This window comes from Erythranthe guttata, chromosome 6, assembly GCF_056151865.1.
Source record: "Erythranthe guttata isolate IM_541 chromosome 6, IM_541, whole genome shotgun sequence".
NCBI lineage: Eukaryota > Viridiplantae > Streptophyta > Magnoliopsida > Lamiales > Phrymaceae > Erythranthe > Erythranthe guttata.
In genome coordinates this window covers 19,030,001-19,044,175 of record NC_142538.1, presented here as the reverse complement: position 1 = coordinate 19,044,175, position 14,175 = coordinate 19,030,001, and the positions used below count along the sequence as shown (strand labels likewise).

At 36.2% G+C, this 14,175-nt stretch overlaps 4 protein-coding genes across 5 annotated transcripts; 1 reads left to right on the top strand and 3 right to left on the bottom strand.

Moving 5' to 3' along the window:
• Window positions 1–3: 3 nt before the first annotated feature.
• On the bottom strand, window positions 4–1,353 carry LOC105955442 (dirigent protein 24). Its single transcript, XM_012979166.2, has one exon. The coding sequence runs from the start codon at window positions 1,301–1,303 to the stop codon at window positions 215–217; it is 1,089 nt and encodes a 362-aa protein (XP_012834620.2). The 5' UTR covers window positions 1,304–1,353; the 3' UTR covers window positions 4–214.
• Window positions 1,354–1,782: 429 nt separating this feature from the next.
• Window positions 1,783–5,336, bottom strand: LOC105955440 (serine carboxypeptidase-like 20). 2 transcript variants are annotated; one of them, XM_088820188.1, is made up of 15 exons: window positions 5,047–5,336; window positions 4,423–4,531; window positions 4,170–4,315; window positions 3,979–4,055; window positions 3,768–3,890; window positions 3,582–3,684; window positions 3,450–3,487; window positions 3,260–3,361; window positions 3,083–3,163; window positions 2,748–2,987; window positions 2,587–2,652; window positions 2,368–2,480; window positions 2,181–2,294; window positions 2,055–2,100; window positions 1,783–1,973 (listed from the first exon to the last, which is right to left on the bottom strand). In XM_088820188.1, exons 2-15 carry the CDS (start codon window positions 4,521–4,523, stop codon window positions 1,890–1,892), a joined length of 1,434 nt encoding a protein of 477 aa, XP_088676314.1. In that variant the 5' UTR covers window positions 4,524–4,531; window positions 5,047–5,336; the 3' UTR covers window positions 1,783–1,889. The 2 variants fall into 2 exon arrangements, with proteins under 2 accessions (XP_088676314.1, XP_088676313.1); XM_088820187.1 differs by lacking the exon at window positions 5,047–5,336 and having other exon boundaries at window positions 4,423–4,964.
• Window positions 5,337–5,441: 105 nt separating this feature from the next.
• Window positions 5,442–7,102, top strand: LOC105955446 (transmembrane protein, putative (DUF2358)). Its single transcript, XM_012979169.2, has 5 exons — window positions 5,442–5,696; window positions 5,790–6,019; window positions 6,269–6,349; window positions 6,438–6,788; window positions 6,882–7,102. The coding sequence occupies exons 1-5, from the start codon at window positions 5,537–5,539 to the stop codon at window positions 6,981–6,983; spliced, it is 924 nt and encodes a 307-aa protein (XP_012834623.2). The 5' UTR covers window positions 5,442–5,536; the 3' UTR covers window positions 6,984–7,102.
• On the bottom strand, window positions 7,075–12,714 carry LOC105955444 (aspartic proteinase 36). Its single transcript, XM_012979168.2, has 10 exons — window positions 11,683–12,714; window positions 10,872–11,001; window positions 10,525–10,775; window positions 8,486–8,710; window positions 8,211–8,373; window positions 8,039–8,112; window positions 7,866–7,956; window positions 7,652–7,727; window positions 7,484–7,555; window positions 7,075–7,353 (listed from the first exon to the last, which is right to left on the bottom strand). Exons 1-10 carry the CDS (start codon window positions 11,913–11,915, stop codon window positions 7,202–7,204), a joined length of 1,467 nt encoding a protein of 488 aa, XP_012834622.2. The 5' UTR covers window positions 11,916–12,714; the 3' UTR covers window positions 7,075–7,201.
• Window positions 12,715–14,175: the final 1,461 nt, after the last annotated feature.

Sequence of the window (14,175 nt, the reverse complement as noted above, 5' to 3'; positions counted from 1 at the left end):
ATATAAAAGAAAATAAAATTATATAAAAAAGATTGATGAAATAAAAAACGATTTTTACAGCGTAGTAAATTACAGACAACGATACATCAACAACAGAAAAACAAAGAACCATACATCATCAAAAGAAAAAAGAAAGAAAAAGAAATCAAATCACCACAAAGGAAGAAAATAAAAAAAAAAAGAGAAATATAATCTTGTCTCTCTCTCTCTCTCTCTAGGGAGTGAGATAAAGAGTGAAATGTGTAATCGTCTCCACGCCGTCAGTTGTGTGCTGATCTTCATGAGGAAGACTTTCAATGGTGGCATACCCTTTCGCATTCTCGTATTTACCTGTTCCACCTACAATGGCGATGTGTGATATCGGCGTCGCCGTCCTGTGAACCCCGAAGAAGCTGACTGTGTCTTCAATCTCCTCGTGGTGTTCGCTGCCGCTGTGGAACAACGCTGTCAGCGCCAGCGTGTGGCTGCTTCCGTCGGAGGAGCTGGTCACGTAAAACCCTTGCGCCTTTCCGAGCACTGCCGAACCCAGCTCGTGTCCTGCCGTTAACTCGTTGTCGACCACCGTTACTGATCCGAACATCAGTTGTTGGAGGGTTAGGCCCTGCGGGAGTTGTCCGGCGGTGACGAATGCTTGGTTGTTGTTGCCGCTGACGACGTTGTTGCCGTTGCTTTGGATTAGGGTGTTGCTCGGTGATCCGTTCAGGCCGACCAGAAACGGGTAGTTGTTGTTGTTGATGGCTCCGTTGATTGTGTTGAGTGGAACTCCACCGTTGATTGGGAATATTTGGTTGTTGGGCTTCGAGAAGGGCAGATTGTTCGCGTCGGAGTTGGCCACAATTCCGGTGACCGCCCTGCCGGATGGGTGGGACCCGCCGAGAATGTCGTGCATAAAGAAGGAAAATGTGGATTCCCCACCACCACCACCGGTGGTGGTGGCGGCGGCGGCAGAGGCGGCTCCGCCAGCTGGCGTGGTGGTTGTCACTGGTGGTGCGGTGGTTGTGGCCGGTAGTGGGGCGGTGGTGTCGGGAATGTCGGCAACTGGTGCGACGACAGGTGGCAGAGGTTCAGTGGGAATGACTGGTGGGATAGCGGCGGGAATTTGGCCGCTCGGCAGAGTGGTGGTGGCAGCGGGTGCTACCTCCGGTACCACATCAGCGATCTCCGGTGGTGCTATAGGAAAAGGAAAGAATGGGGGAACTTCATCAAGAACTCTAGCAGAGCTAGCTAATGTGGTGGCTAATAGCAATAAGCAGAGAATGAAGGGCTTAATTGCAATTGAGGTGAGCATTGAAAGCTTAGCCATTTGTTTCTCTTTTTTCTTAATGCAGAAGTAAGTATGAAGAAATGTTTGTTGATGATAATATTGATATGCAACAAAGGTATTTATATGTAGTTTCAAGAAGTGGAGTTGATGATAATATTATTGATATATATGGAGTTGTTGAATAATCAATCCCCTTTGCAGCAGTTAATTCCATGATTAATTATTAATTAGTTGATTAACCTAAAACTCTTTTATTGGATTGGAATGGTTTTGTTGAGCAGATCATTTAATATAATAATATCATATCTTTTTTTTTTTTTTTTGATCGGTAAATGTGAAATATATAGATCAAAACGGACTTTACAAATACACTGGGCATACCCAGGCAGTGTAATCAAAAAAAAATATATATCAATGCCTATACATGAACAAGACCCCACAGGTCAAGTGCATAATTTCACATCTATTTCACCAAAAGATATCATATCTATTTCACCAAAAGATACAAAAAGACAACCTTTGACAGTACATAATTTCATTCATGCATATGTTTTTTAATGTCTTTTTTTTTTTTTTTTTTCTCAGAACAAATTATATGATCGATCATCTTTGTTAATGAACTAACTTATATCGGCTGCCCTTGTAACCAACGACTAAAAAAATCGAGCGATTCTCTAGGCTTGTATTCAGGCACAGTATGTCCAGCTCCCTGCAAGATCAGCTCATCAATTTAATTATTAATAACTGTTAAATCATGCATGCATCGTTTAGTATTTATCGGTATATATACCTTGATAGTGAGGAAAGTGAGATTATTAGCGTACTCCTGTAAGAATCTGCAGTTCATAAACCAATTTCATCAAAATCTGATTCAAGAAATACGATGGATGATTATTATATATAGTATACGACGAACCCAGCGACTTGGCCGTTGGATTTCCAAAACCTCCACTCATCGACCGTTTTATATCCGAGTGATTCTGTCCATGCTTGAGTTCCAGTGAATGGAACACACATATCATGATCCCCACTGTAAAACACTAGTAATTATTTGAACAAGAACCACTCATTGTAATTATTTACTAGATGTCTTTTTTTCTTACCTATATATTAAAGCCCTGTAGCCACTAGATGTCAGGTTCTTATGATAACTGATCATGCTCCCCGCATCATGAGTGTACTTTATATCGACACACATACTCCAGTTTCCACTCTCCTAATTACCATATTCCACATATATATTAATAAAAAAAAAAACATGAGGTCAAGAATTCATTTATTATTCTGTCAAGTTTCGATTTGTGATAGAATAGAACACTAACCGGATTAGCATGAATCGCTTCTCTAACTGCATCATTATTCAGCCATATAGTCGCCTGTACATCATCCTGCACAAATTCACGATTTTGTCATGCCCAAAACTGGCATTGGCAATAATTTAGGTAGTTTTGTTTTTTTACTGATTCGATGGTTTGCTACTTACCAAACAGGGGACTGTGACCTTTCTCATCAACTGTGGCCACGATGGAATGATCCCGTCTTCAACTGGTGCGTAGAAAGGCCAAGCACGCCCAAACATTCTCTTTCTCACACCAAGCGGCCTCTCGGTTTTCCCCAGTTGCTTAAAGCTCTGTGGTATAAGGCTCGTGTTTTTTTCGTCTTCTATTTCACCGCTATGGAAGCAGGGTTCGAGGATGTCGTATCTATTCAGTTCTTCTAATATCTGATACAAGAAAGTTGTCCAAAGTCGGTAAAAATAGCTCTAATCTACAAGAATGGAGTTACAAATACAAGTGATGTTATGCTAAGTTTCGGTACCGAATCAATCTTATATAGTGTCTTCCGGCAATCAATGCTCACTGAGTTGTGGTAAATTCCTTTGCAGAGAACTTCAGCTTCCTAATCAATGTAGCAAATTTTAATGTAGAATGATATATATATATATATATATATATATATATATAGAGATATAGATATGTTGTTCTACTGACCAACCTTAAACATATTGTCAGAAATTAGGCCCATCCCATGTGCAAATGGAATAAGTGCATTGCCATCAAACTCATGGTCACACACACCATTTCCCACTATGTATCCCTGCATCAAATCATCTCCAATCATCAGTTATTCATACTCCAAAGTTCTAGTAAAAAAACCGACAAAAATGTAAGAACATAAGAAATACCTTAAAGTTAATAATCGGTTTAACACCGGTTTTGATTCCTGCATGGAAAGAATGAACACTTGATTCATTACACTCAAATAAGGCTTAGGGGGATTCTTACCTAAGCATAAAAAGTATCCGACTTATTTGTACCTTTCACTACATTAGAAGCAAGAGTAGGGATGTAAATGCCAGCATACGACTCGCCCGAGATATAAAATGGATTGGCACTAAACTCCGGAAATTGCTCAAACCACTATGAAAAGCCGAAGAATAATAATTAGTTGCAATAGTCAAAAGAATTTAATTAAAAAAAAAATGAAGAATTATGTGAGATACCTTAAGAAGGAAATGATGAGTTTCCGATGCAGTTTTTAAGTCTGAGTTTACGTAGTAGGATGTGTTTGGAGAATAGGACAATCCAACACCAACTGGAGAGTCCAAATATATAATATTTGCAACCTTATTCCATACACGAATATGAGTATCGAAATACGAAGAAATAGGGTCACATTTAATTTCAATCAAAAAATACTAGATAAATCGCAACCTTAGACCAACTATATGGATTAAGATGCAAAACAGGCAAGTCCCCTTGTTGCTTTGCTGCTTCAAAATTGAAGGGTCCTGTGTAACGTAAATGTCGAGTCATTAAGACAAAAAACGATTTCTACAGAAAAAACGAAAACAGGAAATCGTTCATTAAGTTGAGAGTGTTTTTTTGTTTGTTTGTTTGATTACCATGCTCATAGACAAAGCCATCAAAGCTAGAGCAACCCGGTCCTCCATTAAGCCATAGAACAACAGGATCGGTTGTCGGATTTCTTTCCGACACTACAAAGTAGTAAAACAGATTCTTTGCAGGATTTCCTTTTAATGTCACATACCTTCACATGGGAACCAAGACAGAAGAAAAAGTAAAGGAAATTCATCACATATATATATATACATATACAAGTGTGTGTGTGTGTGTGTGTGTGTTATATATTATTACCCAGAGTAGTGTTTTGAAGGGAAAGTGCCACTGAATCCAGGAAGATATTTGACAAGAGAAAGTTGAGGAGCTGCTTGAAGAGGATGCAACTGCAGAAACATGCACAGTACTGATAATATACTCATCAGCATCGATTTTTGCATGGCCATTGTTTCTGTGTGTGTGTGATTTCGGGTTTCGGGTTTCGGGAGGCGATTGTAACAAGAAATGTTGGGAGGTATCTAAAGAAAGAAGCAGTGTGAGATAAATAATTGGTGAGGTGAGAAAACAGAGAGATAAGAACAAATGAAAGAAAGATGGTACTAAAAGAGCAAAACAAACTCAAATACAATTTTCAAGAAAAAGAAAGAAAGAGAGCTGACGTCATAAATCATTACAGCGCATGATTATACATACATGGGAGGAAAATGGGATTGAGGACGAGGCATAATTAATCTTACACCATCATGTTGAATTTGAACATAAAAAAAAAAAAAAACATCTGAAAAGACACATCATGTTGAATCTGGTCCAAATTCTTCAATGGAATATGTCATAAAAAATATATATATTTCAGATATTTAGATATTTATGTCCAGATTCTGTTAATGATGCATGGTTTGTCTTTAAGCTAAGAATACTAACTGATAGAGACGAGATTAGAGTTCAAAATTATCAACTAATAACAAACAGGGTGATGATGAGCATAGCTCCAAGAATTTGATGTAAAAATCTTATCTTCTCATCCGCATCACGTCATCATCGTTCGTTAATAGGAGGATATGTATATGGAGTTATTGAAGAATATGCGCACACCAACCATTTGATAAAATGCGCCATTGAAGAATATGGTTGTGACCACAGTTACTATCAGTAATTCCTTCATTATTTTCTTACGGGTTGTTGTGTAATGGTGAATTTCGAAATCAGAATTGGTAACGTGGCAGGCAACAACTGGAATCAGATAATCACAGTGTTTGCATTCAGACCACACACCCAATTACACACCTTATCCAACAAACCAACAACATTTTTGTGGGGGAACACAAAACACCACTCACAAACAAACCATCTTCCCAATTTATCATTTTTTTTTTCAGAATGGAGAAAAAATATCGACAGAGAGAGAAAAGAGATGACTTCTTCTTCTTCTTCTTTGTCATCAGTAACCCATGTAATAAACAGTAGCACTACTCCTCGTACTACTACCAATGTCTTTCACCATAAACAACAACAACCTCCTCACACTGCTCTGTTTCTTCGTCCTCACAACACCTTCAATTTTTCTCTCCGAGGTACGTATCCCTTACCAAGTATTTATGTAAGATATCATTAAGCACTTGAATATGTATTGTAATGAAATTTGTTGTTACACTGACTGACTGCAGTAACAAATGAAAATAGTAGAACAGAGGTGTCTCCTTCTGATGACGTAGCCACGTCATCAGATGCAGATGCCATTGTTGATGGCATGAACTTTGGTGAACTCTGCAATGATTTCGAGTGCATCAGCAGCCCTTCTGTCGAATCCACCGCTCGACAACTCGTTCGCGACATTCTTCAACTCAGGCAGGGCAATCGTGCCCTTGGTACTTTTGCTGTTTCTGTCAAATACAAGGTAGGTAATCTATATACACACACACACAACATCCTTCGATTGTGGATCGAATTCATAATAAGATTAATTGGATTGGTTGGGATTATTATCTTGGATTTGGAATTTGTGATTATACAATATTTGCATCATGTGATTAGGCCTGATTATATTATCTATCAAGCCCTGTCCGAATTCCCCACATTTTATAATCATTAGTGATGCTAGTTTAGATTAGCGTATTCTAATTTGTTTACAAGAAAACAAATGCAGGATCCGGTTAGAAGCTTTACTGGCAGAGACAAGTACAAGAGACAGTTGTGGGCTACTGATGCACTCGACAATCTCACAGTGGTCAGTTTTCGCACATTTTAAGGTTACCGAGAAAAAAAAAAGGCCGTCATCATACTAAGGTTAAAAAGTTGTGTACTTTGTTGTGCAGAGTGTGCAGCAGATGACGATGTTATCAACAAGTGTCCTAAACATCAAATGGACTCTTAAAGGAAAACCCAAGTCTCCAATTTCCATCATTGGAGGAGACTTAATTCTCAAAGTCAACTCCAAATTCACTCTCAACCAAATCAGTGGCCAAGTCATCGAGCACGAAGAAATATGGGATTTATCTGCATCATCTCCCATCACTCAAGCATATTTCTGGACTTCAAAACGGATATTCGCCACTGTTGAATCCGGAAAAGACATCTCTGATTTCATCAAGGACTTATCCAACAGGGCAACAAAACAGAACAAGAACATCGAAATATATCCGGACCCCACCGGTGATCCTACAAAGGTGAAACTTTCTTCCCATGTAAATCTCTTATTTTACCCGTTTTCCCGTCACTTCTAGAAAGTTCTAATCCGTCAAAACTCTTTCTTGATCCAGTTTTTCCAGAGGGATGACAGCTTTCAAAGAGATGTTTACCAGATTGCCCTGTTTCTTGCAGTCGTGTATTTTGTTGTACAGTTCTTGAAAGCAACCTTATAAAACCTAAACCCTAGGTTCATTTTGTTTTTACAGTGTATAAATTCTATAATATGTCGTACGAGCCAGAAAATACCGAAGCAGATCAAAGAAATGTCAGCAAACACTTCCTTTTATTATTAGCTCAAGGATTCAGTAAAATGAACCTCAGCATCATCAAACGTTTACTATAAAATATAACAAAGGGCAGCATTCACCGAAGCTGCCCTTTGTGTACAAACTCACCCTATCAGTTTGACAACTGCAACCATAAAGAAAACGATTGTAATAACATTAACCTTCAACAGACTCGAAGCAGAAGCAGATATGTCGTGTGCGCCCACTGTGTAAACATTTCCAGATGCTTCGTCTCTCACTTTGATGCCCGATGAACCTGAAATTAACAGCACATGATATGGTAATAAGTTGCGAATTTTTTAATAATCTAAAAATGCAGATTAAAAAAAAAATAATGAAACCAATTGCTATAATAAAAGAAATGAAATATGAAGTGTTGCACTCACAGTTGTATTGGGTCCATCCAATGGTCTGATTTTCGAGGTCGTACAGAACAAGCTTGTCTGTTAGCACTATATCTGCAAATAAAAATAAAGAAAAAGGAAATGATTGTATCGAAATCTTTCAAATTATCGAGTAGCAACTTTTGGTGGAAAAATAAACATGAAAAGCACCTCCCAACAAAGTTATTTGCCTTCCATCCCTTGTCTGTAAAGCACTGTTTTGCCAACCTATACAATACTCGTTATTCTGCAAAGTTAAAGTTATACGACATGAGTATAACTTGGTTATTTTCCATAAATACTGAGCAATAAATATGTAAAGAAGAACACAATCCAGTTCGGGCCAGTAATGAAATATCAAACCAATGTAATCCAGTTTACTTACGTTGATGGGAAACAGATAATCATGTGGGGAAACTGGCAAAACGAGCGAGTTCTCAAAATGAAAATTTACGACTGGAAATCCATCATCAATGCTGCAAAAACATGTGAAATGGACAATTATTTTTTATTTTTCATAAAGCAAAAAAGTAAATGGTCAGTCATAGCAAAACTTACTTCCCCTTGTAATATAAACATTTGAACTGATTTTCAACTGTATGCGTTTCCGAATTTGGTTGCTTTGCCATCATCTATTGAAAGATACATGGATAAACAGAGATTACGGACAAATTTAAGACAAAACAAAACAATCCGGAAATAAATTTTATTCGATTTTTTTAGACCATACCTTATCGAAAAGCTGTTGGTAAACCACGGACGGAAGATAGGCCAAAGTTGTACCACTATCAATAATAGTCCCTCTACTTGATCGAGTGTCAAATATGTCTGTCGGAAGGTTTAGAAATTGACCGTCTACTTCAATTGCCTTCAGATTCACATTATAATGTTGCCTAAAATTTATAGTACACAAAGTTAGATATATGAAAGGAAACAATATCTTCGGTTAAATGACTAAAAATATTGCAATAATATCAACAGAAAAATGAAATTGATGTGACATACTGATTCGGCACTAGCGGTGTTCTGTTGACTTTCGGTTCCACCACATCTCCGATAGCAAAAATTCCACCTCCATTATTCCCATCTAAGCAGTGTGAAAATATCTTCTTGACCTTTCCGGATAGAGCTAGTTGGGAAAGAATGGATGCATTTGATTGTCCAAAACCAATTATTCCGTCAACTGCCTCGGAAGATGAGCCCAATTCTCCAGATTGCTTAGCTGAGCATCTGTCGTATATTACAAAGATGTAAGATATAGAGAAAATCCAATAAAAAAAAACTGCACCTTTTGAACTTAAACATGAAACATAAATTAATAAGAAGAAATCTCAACCACTTAATAATTATGTCGGTTTATATATTACACAGTCAGCTGAAGAAATTCATCTTTATCAACACTTCATAAAGTGAAAGGCGACAGACGGAATTCGACAGCAAAATGTATAATATACAGACACGTTCGCAAAACGACAAAAGCGGTTCATGCGAAGAAGTAAGCCAAATTCTTAGACCAACAAGTTGAAATTATTGATTCGCTGGATAATCAGCCTAGTCAGACCAAAACATATAGTTAAACATGTCACAACTCACAAACAACTATCTACGTCATCTTTCGAATCAGAAAGCTAGGTGGAAGCTAATCATAACATGACACAAACATGAAATACGTAGATTTGTATAGAAAAATATTTAAGCCACGACACAACTTCAACACACGCATATCCAATATAAATGTTACTCTCTCCTTTTGAAATTATGTGCCGTTTAAGGTTCCGGCGCGCATTTTAGAAAGCTAATCAATACGACTAAAATATCCTTCCCTCTAATTTTTGTCCATTTATAATTTGTTTTGTTTGTGAGAATCAATCCCTGAAACAATTTATGAGTAATGAGGGAAAATTTGGAAAGAGAGTAATCAGTGAACCATTGCAATATTAAACACACAAATAATATGGAACAAAAACGTTTCTCCAAAACGACACTTTTGAAACTGATGGAGTATATAAACGTATGCACATATGAAATTGCGTTAAAATCACCAAACTCAAGATCTTAGATTCCCCACCATGATCGGACTAGTATCTATTTGTCGGTCGATACGGACTCGATTACTATGGCAATGTTTAGTTGGCTTTGAAATTCTTCCATGTTTTCCTCAAAATGAAACTATGTTATTATTAACCTTTTCAAATTGAGCTTGAAAAAAACAATCGGGAAAAAAACTTCGAAAAGTTTCTCTCCTTCAGATACGATTTGACTGCTAGAGTAACAAATTTTCACTAAAATACAAACAAACATCACTTTGTTTTTCAAGTTCTTCTTCCATAATATCTTCACCCCCCTTTAGATATTATCTGAATTATCTCTTCCCAAAATCCAACATTATTTTATTTCTCCGGAACAAATTTCACCAAAATAAAATGAAAATATAACTCTAGAAGGAGGAAAAACGTAGTTAGCGAATCCTAATTAGCATGATTAATATATACGAGGAAACAAATTTTGCATTTTCTGTGATAAATTAAGCATGATTAATATATATGATCCACCTTAAGAAAATTCATTTCTTCTCATGGATCTACGAATGAGGAAACCAATTTTGCATTTTTTTGTGACAAGTTGAGCATGATCAATGATTGATCCACTTTAGGCAAAGTGTTCAATACTACATAGTAGATTTACGACTTCTTGCTTAACAAATTGAGCATTATTAATATACATGCTCCACCATGACGAAAAGTGTAGTTACTACTAATTAGTAGATTTAAGTTTTCTTATTTAATAACCCGAGCATAATTGATATCTATGCTCCACGTTGAGGGGCAGCGTTAGATAGTATTTAGTAAATTTATATGCATTCTTGGTTAGGATATCGCTCCATATTTTTTTAGAAAATTATTTCCTTATTATGACTCTGTTTTTTCCATCTCTATATATAGAATACGATCATTCAATGATAACATAACCAATTGATCATTCAAGAAGATTCATGCAGATAACACACGCATAAAATAAACACTAAGATCAAAGATGAAACCCACCCAAAACCTATCGATCCGTTCATTGTTGATGTTTGAAGGTTTCCCGTAACTTGATCGAGTCTGAAATTATCTCTGATGAAGTATCCCTCTGTTATGCTGCCATCTCCATAAGTAATAGAATATTCGCAGTTCTTTCCCGCCTTGCAATTTGAATTTTGACCATAGTCAACTGCCGCATCACAGAAATCTTCATTACAAGTAATCAACTTTCCGGTAGATGAAGCTGTCAAGTCATATTGCCTCAAATGTATCTGTAGGATTGAAAACAAAACCGTTAAGATTGTAATAGAAGTAAACTACTCACTTTTAAGATTACATTTACATTAATAAAAACAAAAGAGCCGTACATTAAGATCACTCTTTGTAGGGCACCTCTCGCAGTTCTGACAATTCACCCATAAAATATCACTTCCTGTATCGACCTGGACATGATAATCCACTGGAGGAGTGCCGATAGTAATTCTTGTGTAATAGAGCCTGCATCAATCAAATCAAATAAACATTACCATGAGCTGTTAAGGACAAGAAACAAGACAAGAAATATCATTAATTTTCTGTCCATAATCATATAGAGGATATAGTCGAGCTGAAATGTTTTATTGCTTCATGTGATTTGATGCTATATTTAGGAAAAACACGTGACTTGGATCTCAAGTTTACCATTTTGATTTGAAGCATAGCCTACACTACATTGATTGTGATTCTACAAAGAGTAAACATACGCAGATCCAGCAAATACAAATAGCATACTCCACCTCTTTCGAATCAACAGATCGGAAAGAAAATTAAAACCTCTAAATTCCTAACAAAATTAAACAAACAATAAACCTGCAAAAAGAAGATCCTTAGGACCTTAACACTTATGGCAAGATCACAATGTGAACAAATGAGTAATATAGGATTCAAATACCAAGGCAACCACTACAATTACTTATCAATCGAACAATTCATACTACTTGAAGAAGGTTAAATTGCATATTTTAAATATCATTGATTTTTTTTTTTAAATGATTATAGTCAAGAACTGAAATTCATAGCTCCATAATTCAAATTCAAAGTCCCAAAACATAAATCAATCTTAAATCGAACACATGCAACAGAACAACAACACATTTACAGATCGAAAAGAAAAACAATGATGATGTGAGAACAACATACGCAGCATTAGTGGGCGAACCATCGCCGCCCAGCTGAAAATCAACGGCGGCAAGCATTCTGCCGTGCCGCCGCGAATCGTGTTCCTTCATAACCCCCAAAGCCCAGTTCTTGTTACCACGGCCACCATACTTGTGATGAACTTGAAAGACAACATTGCCCTTCACCACACTCATAAACTGAACCAGAAACAACAAAAGCAAAAACCAAAGCAAGCACCTATTGCCGGAATCCATAGCCTTCAAAATGCTCTCGAAATCAAAAACAGTGTAAGCAAAATCAAAAGAAACCCAAGTCGTGTGAATTAAATGAATGGAAAAACTTGTAAGAAGAGGACAAAGTTGGGTGAGAAGAATAAACGTGAATTTGTCCGTTCTAAGGTATGGGTTGCTCAAAAAATGTGATTTTTATTACGAATAGGGGGTGAAATGGAGGGTGAATGGCGCCGCGAGAGGTGAACTGAAAACGTGTGCAGGAGATGAGAAGACAAGAAAGAGATTAAATGGGGGAAGAAAACTACAAAAGAGATGAGTTCAAATTTAGTAAATTCCTATGAAACAAACACACAGTAGTTAGAATTGTTTGGAGTCAATCTCAAATCTAACGTAACAGAGAGAGAGAAACACAAGGTAGTATCTTTCTTCTTTCTTTCTCTCTCTATATTTATTTATTCTGCAATCGGTGGTGTGCGTCCGGAAACGGATCTTCTTCTGCATAAGTCATGCCTTGACCTCACGCTTTGTCCGTCTCCATCTGATGATTTGTATATATCTATCTGTTTGTATATATACACGTCTGCAGAAAGAGTCGTCACTCGTCAGTGACATTCTCTCGTGCAGACACCCTGAAAATTACAGCCCATCTTTTCCGATGTGCTGTCTCTACTGTTAATTTTGGATTTCTTTCTCATCAAATTGATTCGTTCGTTTTTATGGCTTCGAGTAAAAAAAAACAAAATAATATAATATGATCATGAGTTGGATTACTTCAAAGACACCTCACAGTGAGAGAGGATAATAATTTTTGGACCGCAATAAATGAATAGATTTTAACCTTTTTTTATAGTTTGTTGACCTAAGTTGGAGTCAATTACAAAGTCATTTAAAGACCAAATCTCGTATGTACATATATATATAGTAATTTGATTGGATTGTTCTACATTAAAGAGTTGTTACATTTAGTTACTGATAAAAAAGCAGTGTAAGAAATTGTCGTTTTACACTTTGTTTCCCAAACAAAAGCCGTTTATATTCATTGCTTTGAATTGATTTAGTAGAATTGTTAGATAATTCAATATAACTCCTAAATAAGTTCCTACTTCCTAGTCGATGAATTACGCGAATAAATGTAAATCACACTAGCTCATGTTGCTCAAAAACTAGTCTATATTGATCACAAGTCTCAAAGCCGAGTAGGTAAAGAATTCGAGAATTCGATGCGGCATGTTCAAGCTAATGTAGAAGTAAAAGTGCCAAATATACATCCACAAATTAGTACAAATCTCAGTGTCAACCTACAAAATAGTACAAACGATACGTGAGAGATCGGACATATTGAATCGAAATTACTATTTTCAGAGATTTTTTTTTTTTTGGAAGTGAAAAACTAATTCATATGTTGTTCCAAATAAAATCGGAATGAAAAAAACTTGTTCCAAAATCGAAAAATTTCATAACAAAATCAGTGGAATTCGAAATTCCAAAATTTTATTACTCAAAATATAAAATGAATAATAATATTGATATTTTAGAAAATTAGAATCGGAAATTAAATTTTGAATCTATATCTTATATATAAAAAGAAGATATTTTGAACTACAACCCTAGATGTAACCCTATGGGTATTTATGTAATTCCATCATTTGCCAACCAACCATTTCTCTTGTGCACATCCGAAAGCTGCTCAATCATTTTTTTTCCCTTTTTATTTTTGTTTCCCATTTTAATTGTCTTATCAGGTTATTGAGATATATATTATACACACGATGATTATATCTAAAGATTAGGGGAAGTTATTTTATTTTTTTCATGAAACTACAGCCACGATGATAATAGAATTCTTAATTATCACATTTCCTTATATAAAAGTAAGTTTTTTTTCATCATGAAACCTTAGATCCATTTTAATGGAATGTTAGTAGTCCTAGGAGTTTTTTTTTATTTTTGTACTCTACACGATTTAAAAGAAAAAAGAAAAGATAATAAAAAATTGTACACGAGATAATAACTGAAAACACGATCCCCTCTTAACTTCTACACACGATATGCTCTCAACTTTTATTGGTAACTTCTACATTTTTTTAGAAATCAGTCAGGCACTTTTTCTTTGTCTTTCTTCCAATATTATAATCATTTATAATAGGGGTTCAAATTCATGATATATTATTGCTGATTATTAGGAATCCCAAGGAGATTTTATGGCTGAAGTTGGTGCTGATTTTTTGGCAAGAAGAAGACGAAGACGAAGAGGAAGGGGAAGAGGAAGAGGACGAAGACG

Excerpts from the sequence above, each read along its gene's own strand:
- LOC105955442 (XM_012979166.2), bottom strand. The coding sequence starts at position 1,303 with ATGGCTAAGCTTTCAATGCTCACCTCAATTGCAATTAAGCCCTTCATT.
- LOC105955440 (XM_088820187.1), bottom strand. The coding sequence starts at position 4,571 with ATGGCCATGCAAAAATCGATGCTGATGAGTATATTATCAGTACTGTGC. Across the intron at positions 3,164-3,259 it reads TTTCTGACAATATGTTTAAG|GAAGCTGAAGTTCTCTGCAA; the intron begins GTTGGTCAGTAG and ends TACATTGATTAG. Across the intron at positions 2,653-2,747 it reads AGGTCACAGTCCCCTGTTTG|GATGATGTACAGGCGACTAT; the intron begins GTAAGTAGCAAA and ends GAATTTGTGCAG.
- LOC105955446 (XM_012979169.2), top strand. The coding sequence starts at position 5,537 with ATGACTTCTTCTTCTTCTTCTTTGTCATCAGTAACCCATGTAATAAAC. Across the intron at positions 5,697-5,789 it reads CTTCAATTTTTCTCTCCGAG|TAACAAATGAAAATAGTAGA; the intron begins GTACGTATCCCT and ends GACTGACTGCAG. Across the intron at positions 6,789-6,881 it reads CCACCGGTGATCCTACAAAG|TTTTTCCAGAGGGATGACAG; the intron begins GTGAAACTTTCT and ends TTCTTGATCCAG.
- LOC105955444 (XM_012979168.2), bottom strand. The coding sequence starts at position 11,915 with ATGGATTCCGGCAATAGGTGCTTGCTTTGGTTTTTGCTTTTGTTGTTT. Across the intron at positions 8,113-8,210 it reads ACCAACAGCTTTTCGATAAG|ATGATGGCAAAGCAACCAAA; the intron begins GTATGGTCTAAA and ends ATCTTTCAATAG. Across the intron at positions 7,957-8,038 it reads TGTTTATATTACAAGGGGAA|CATTGATGATGGATTTCCAG; the intron begins GTAAGTTTTGCT and ends ATGTTTTTGCAG.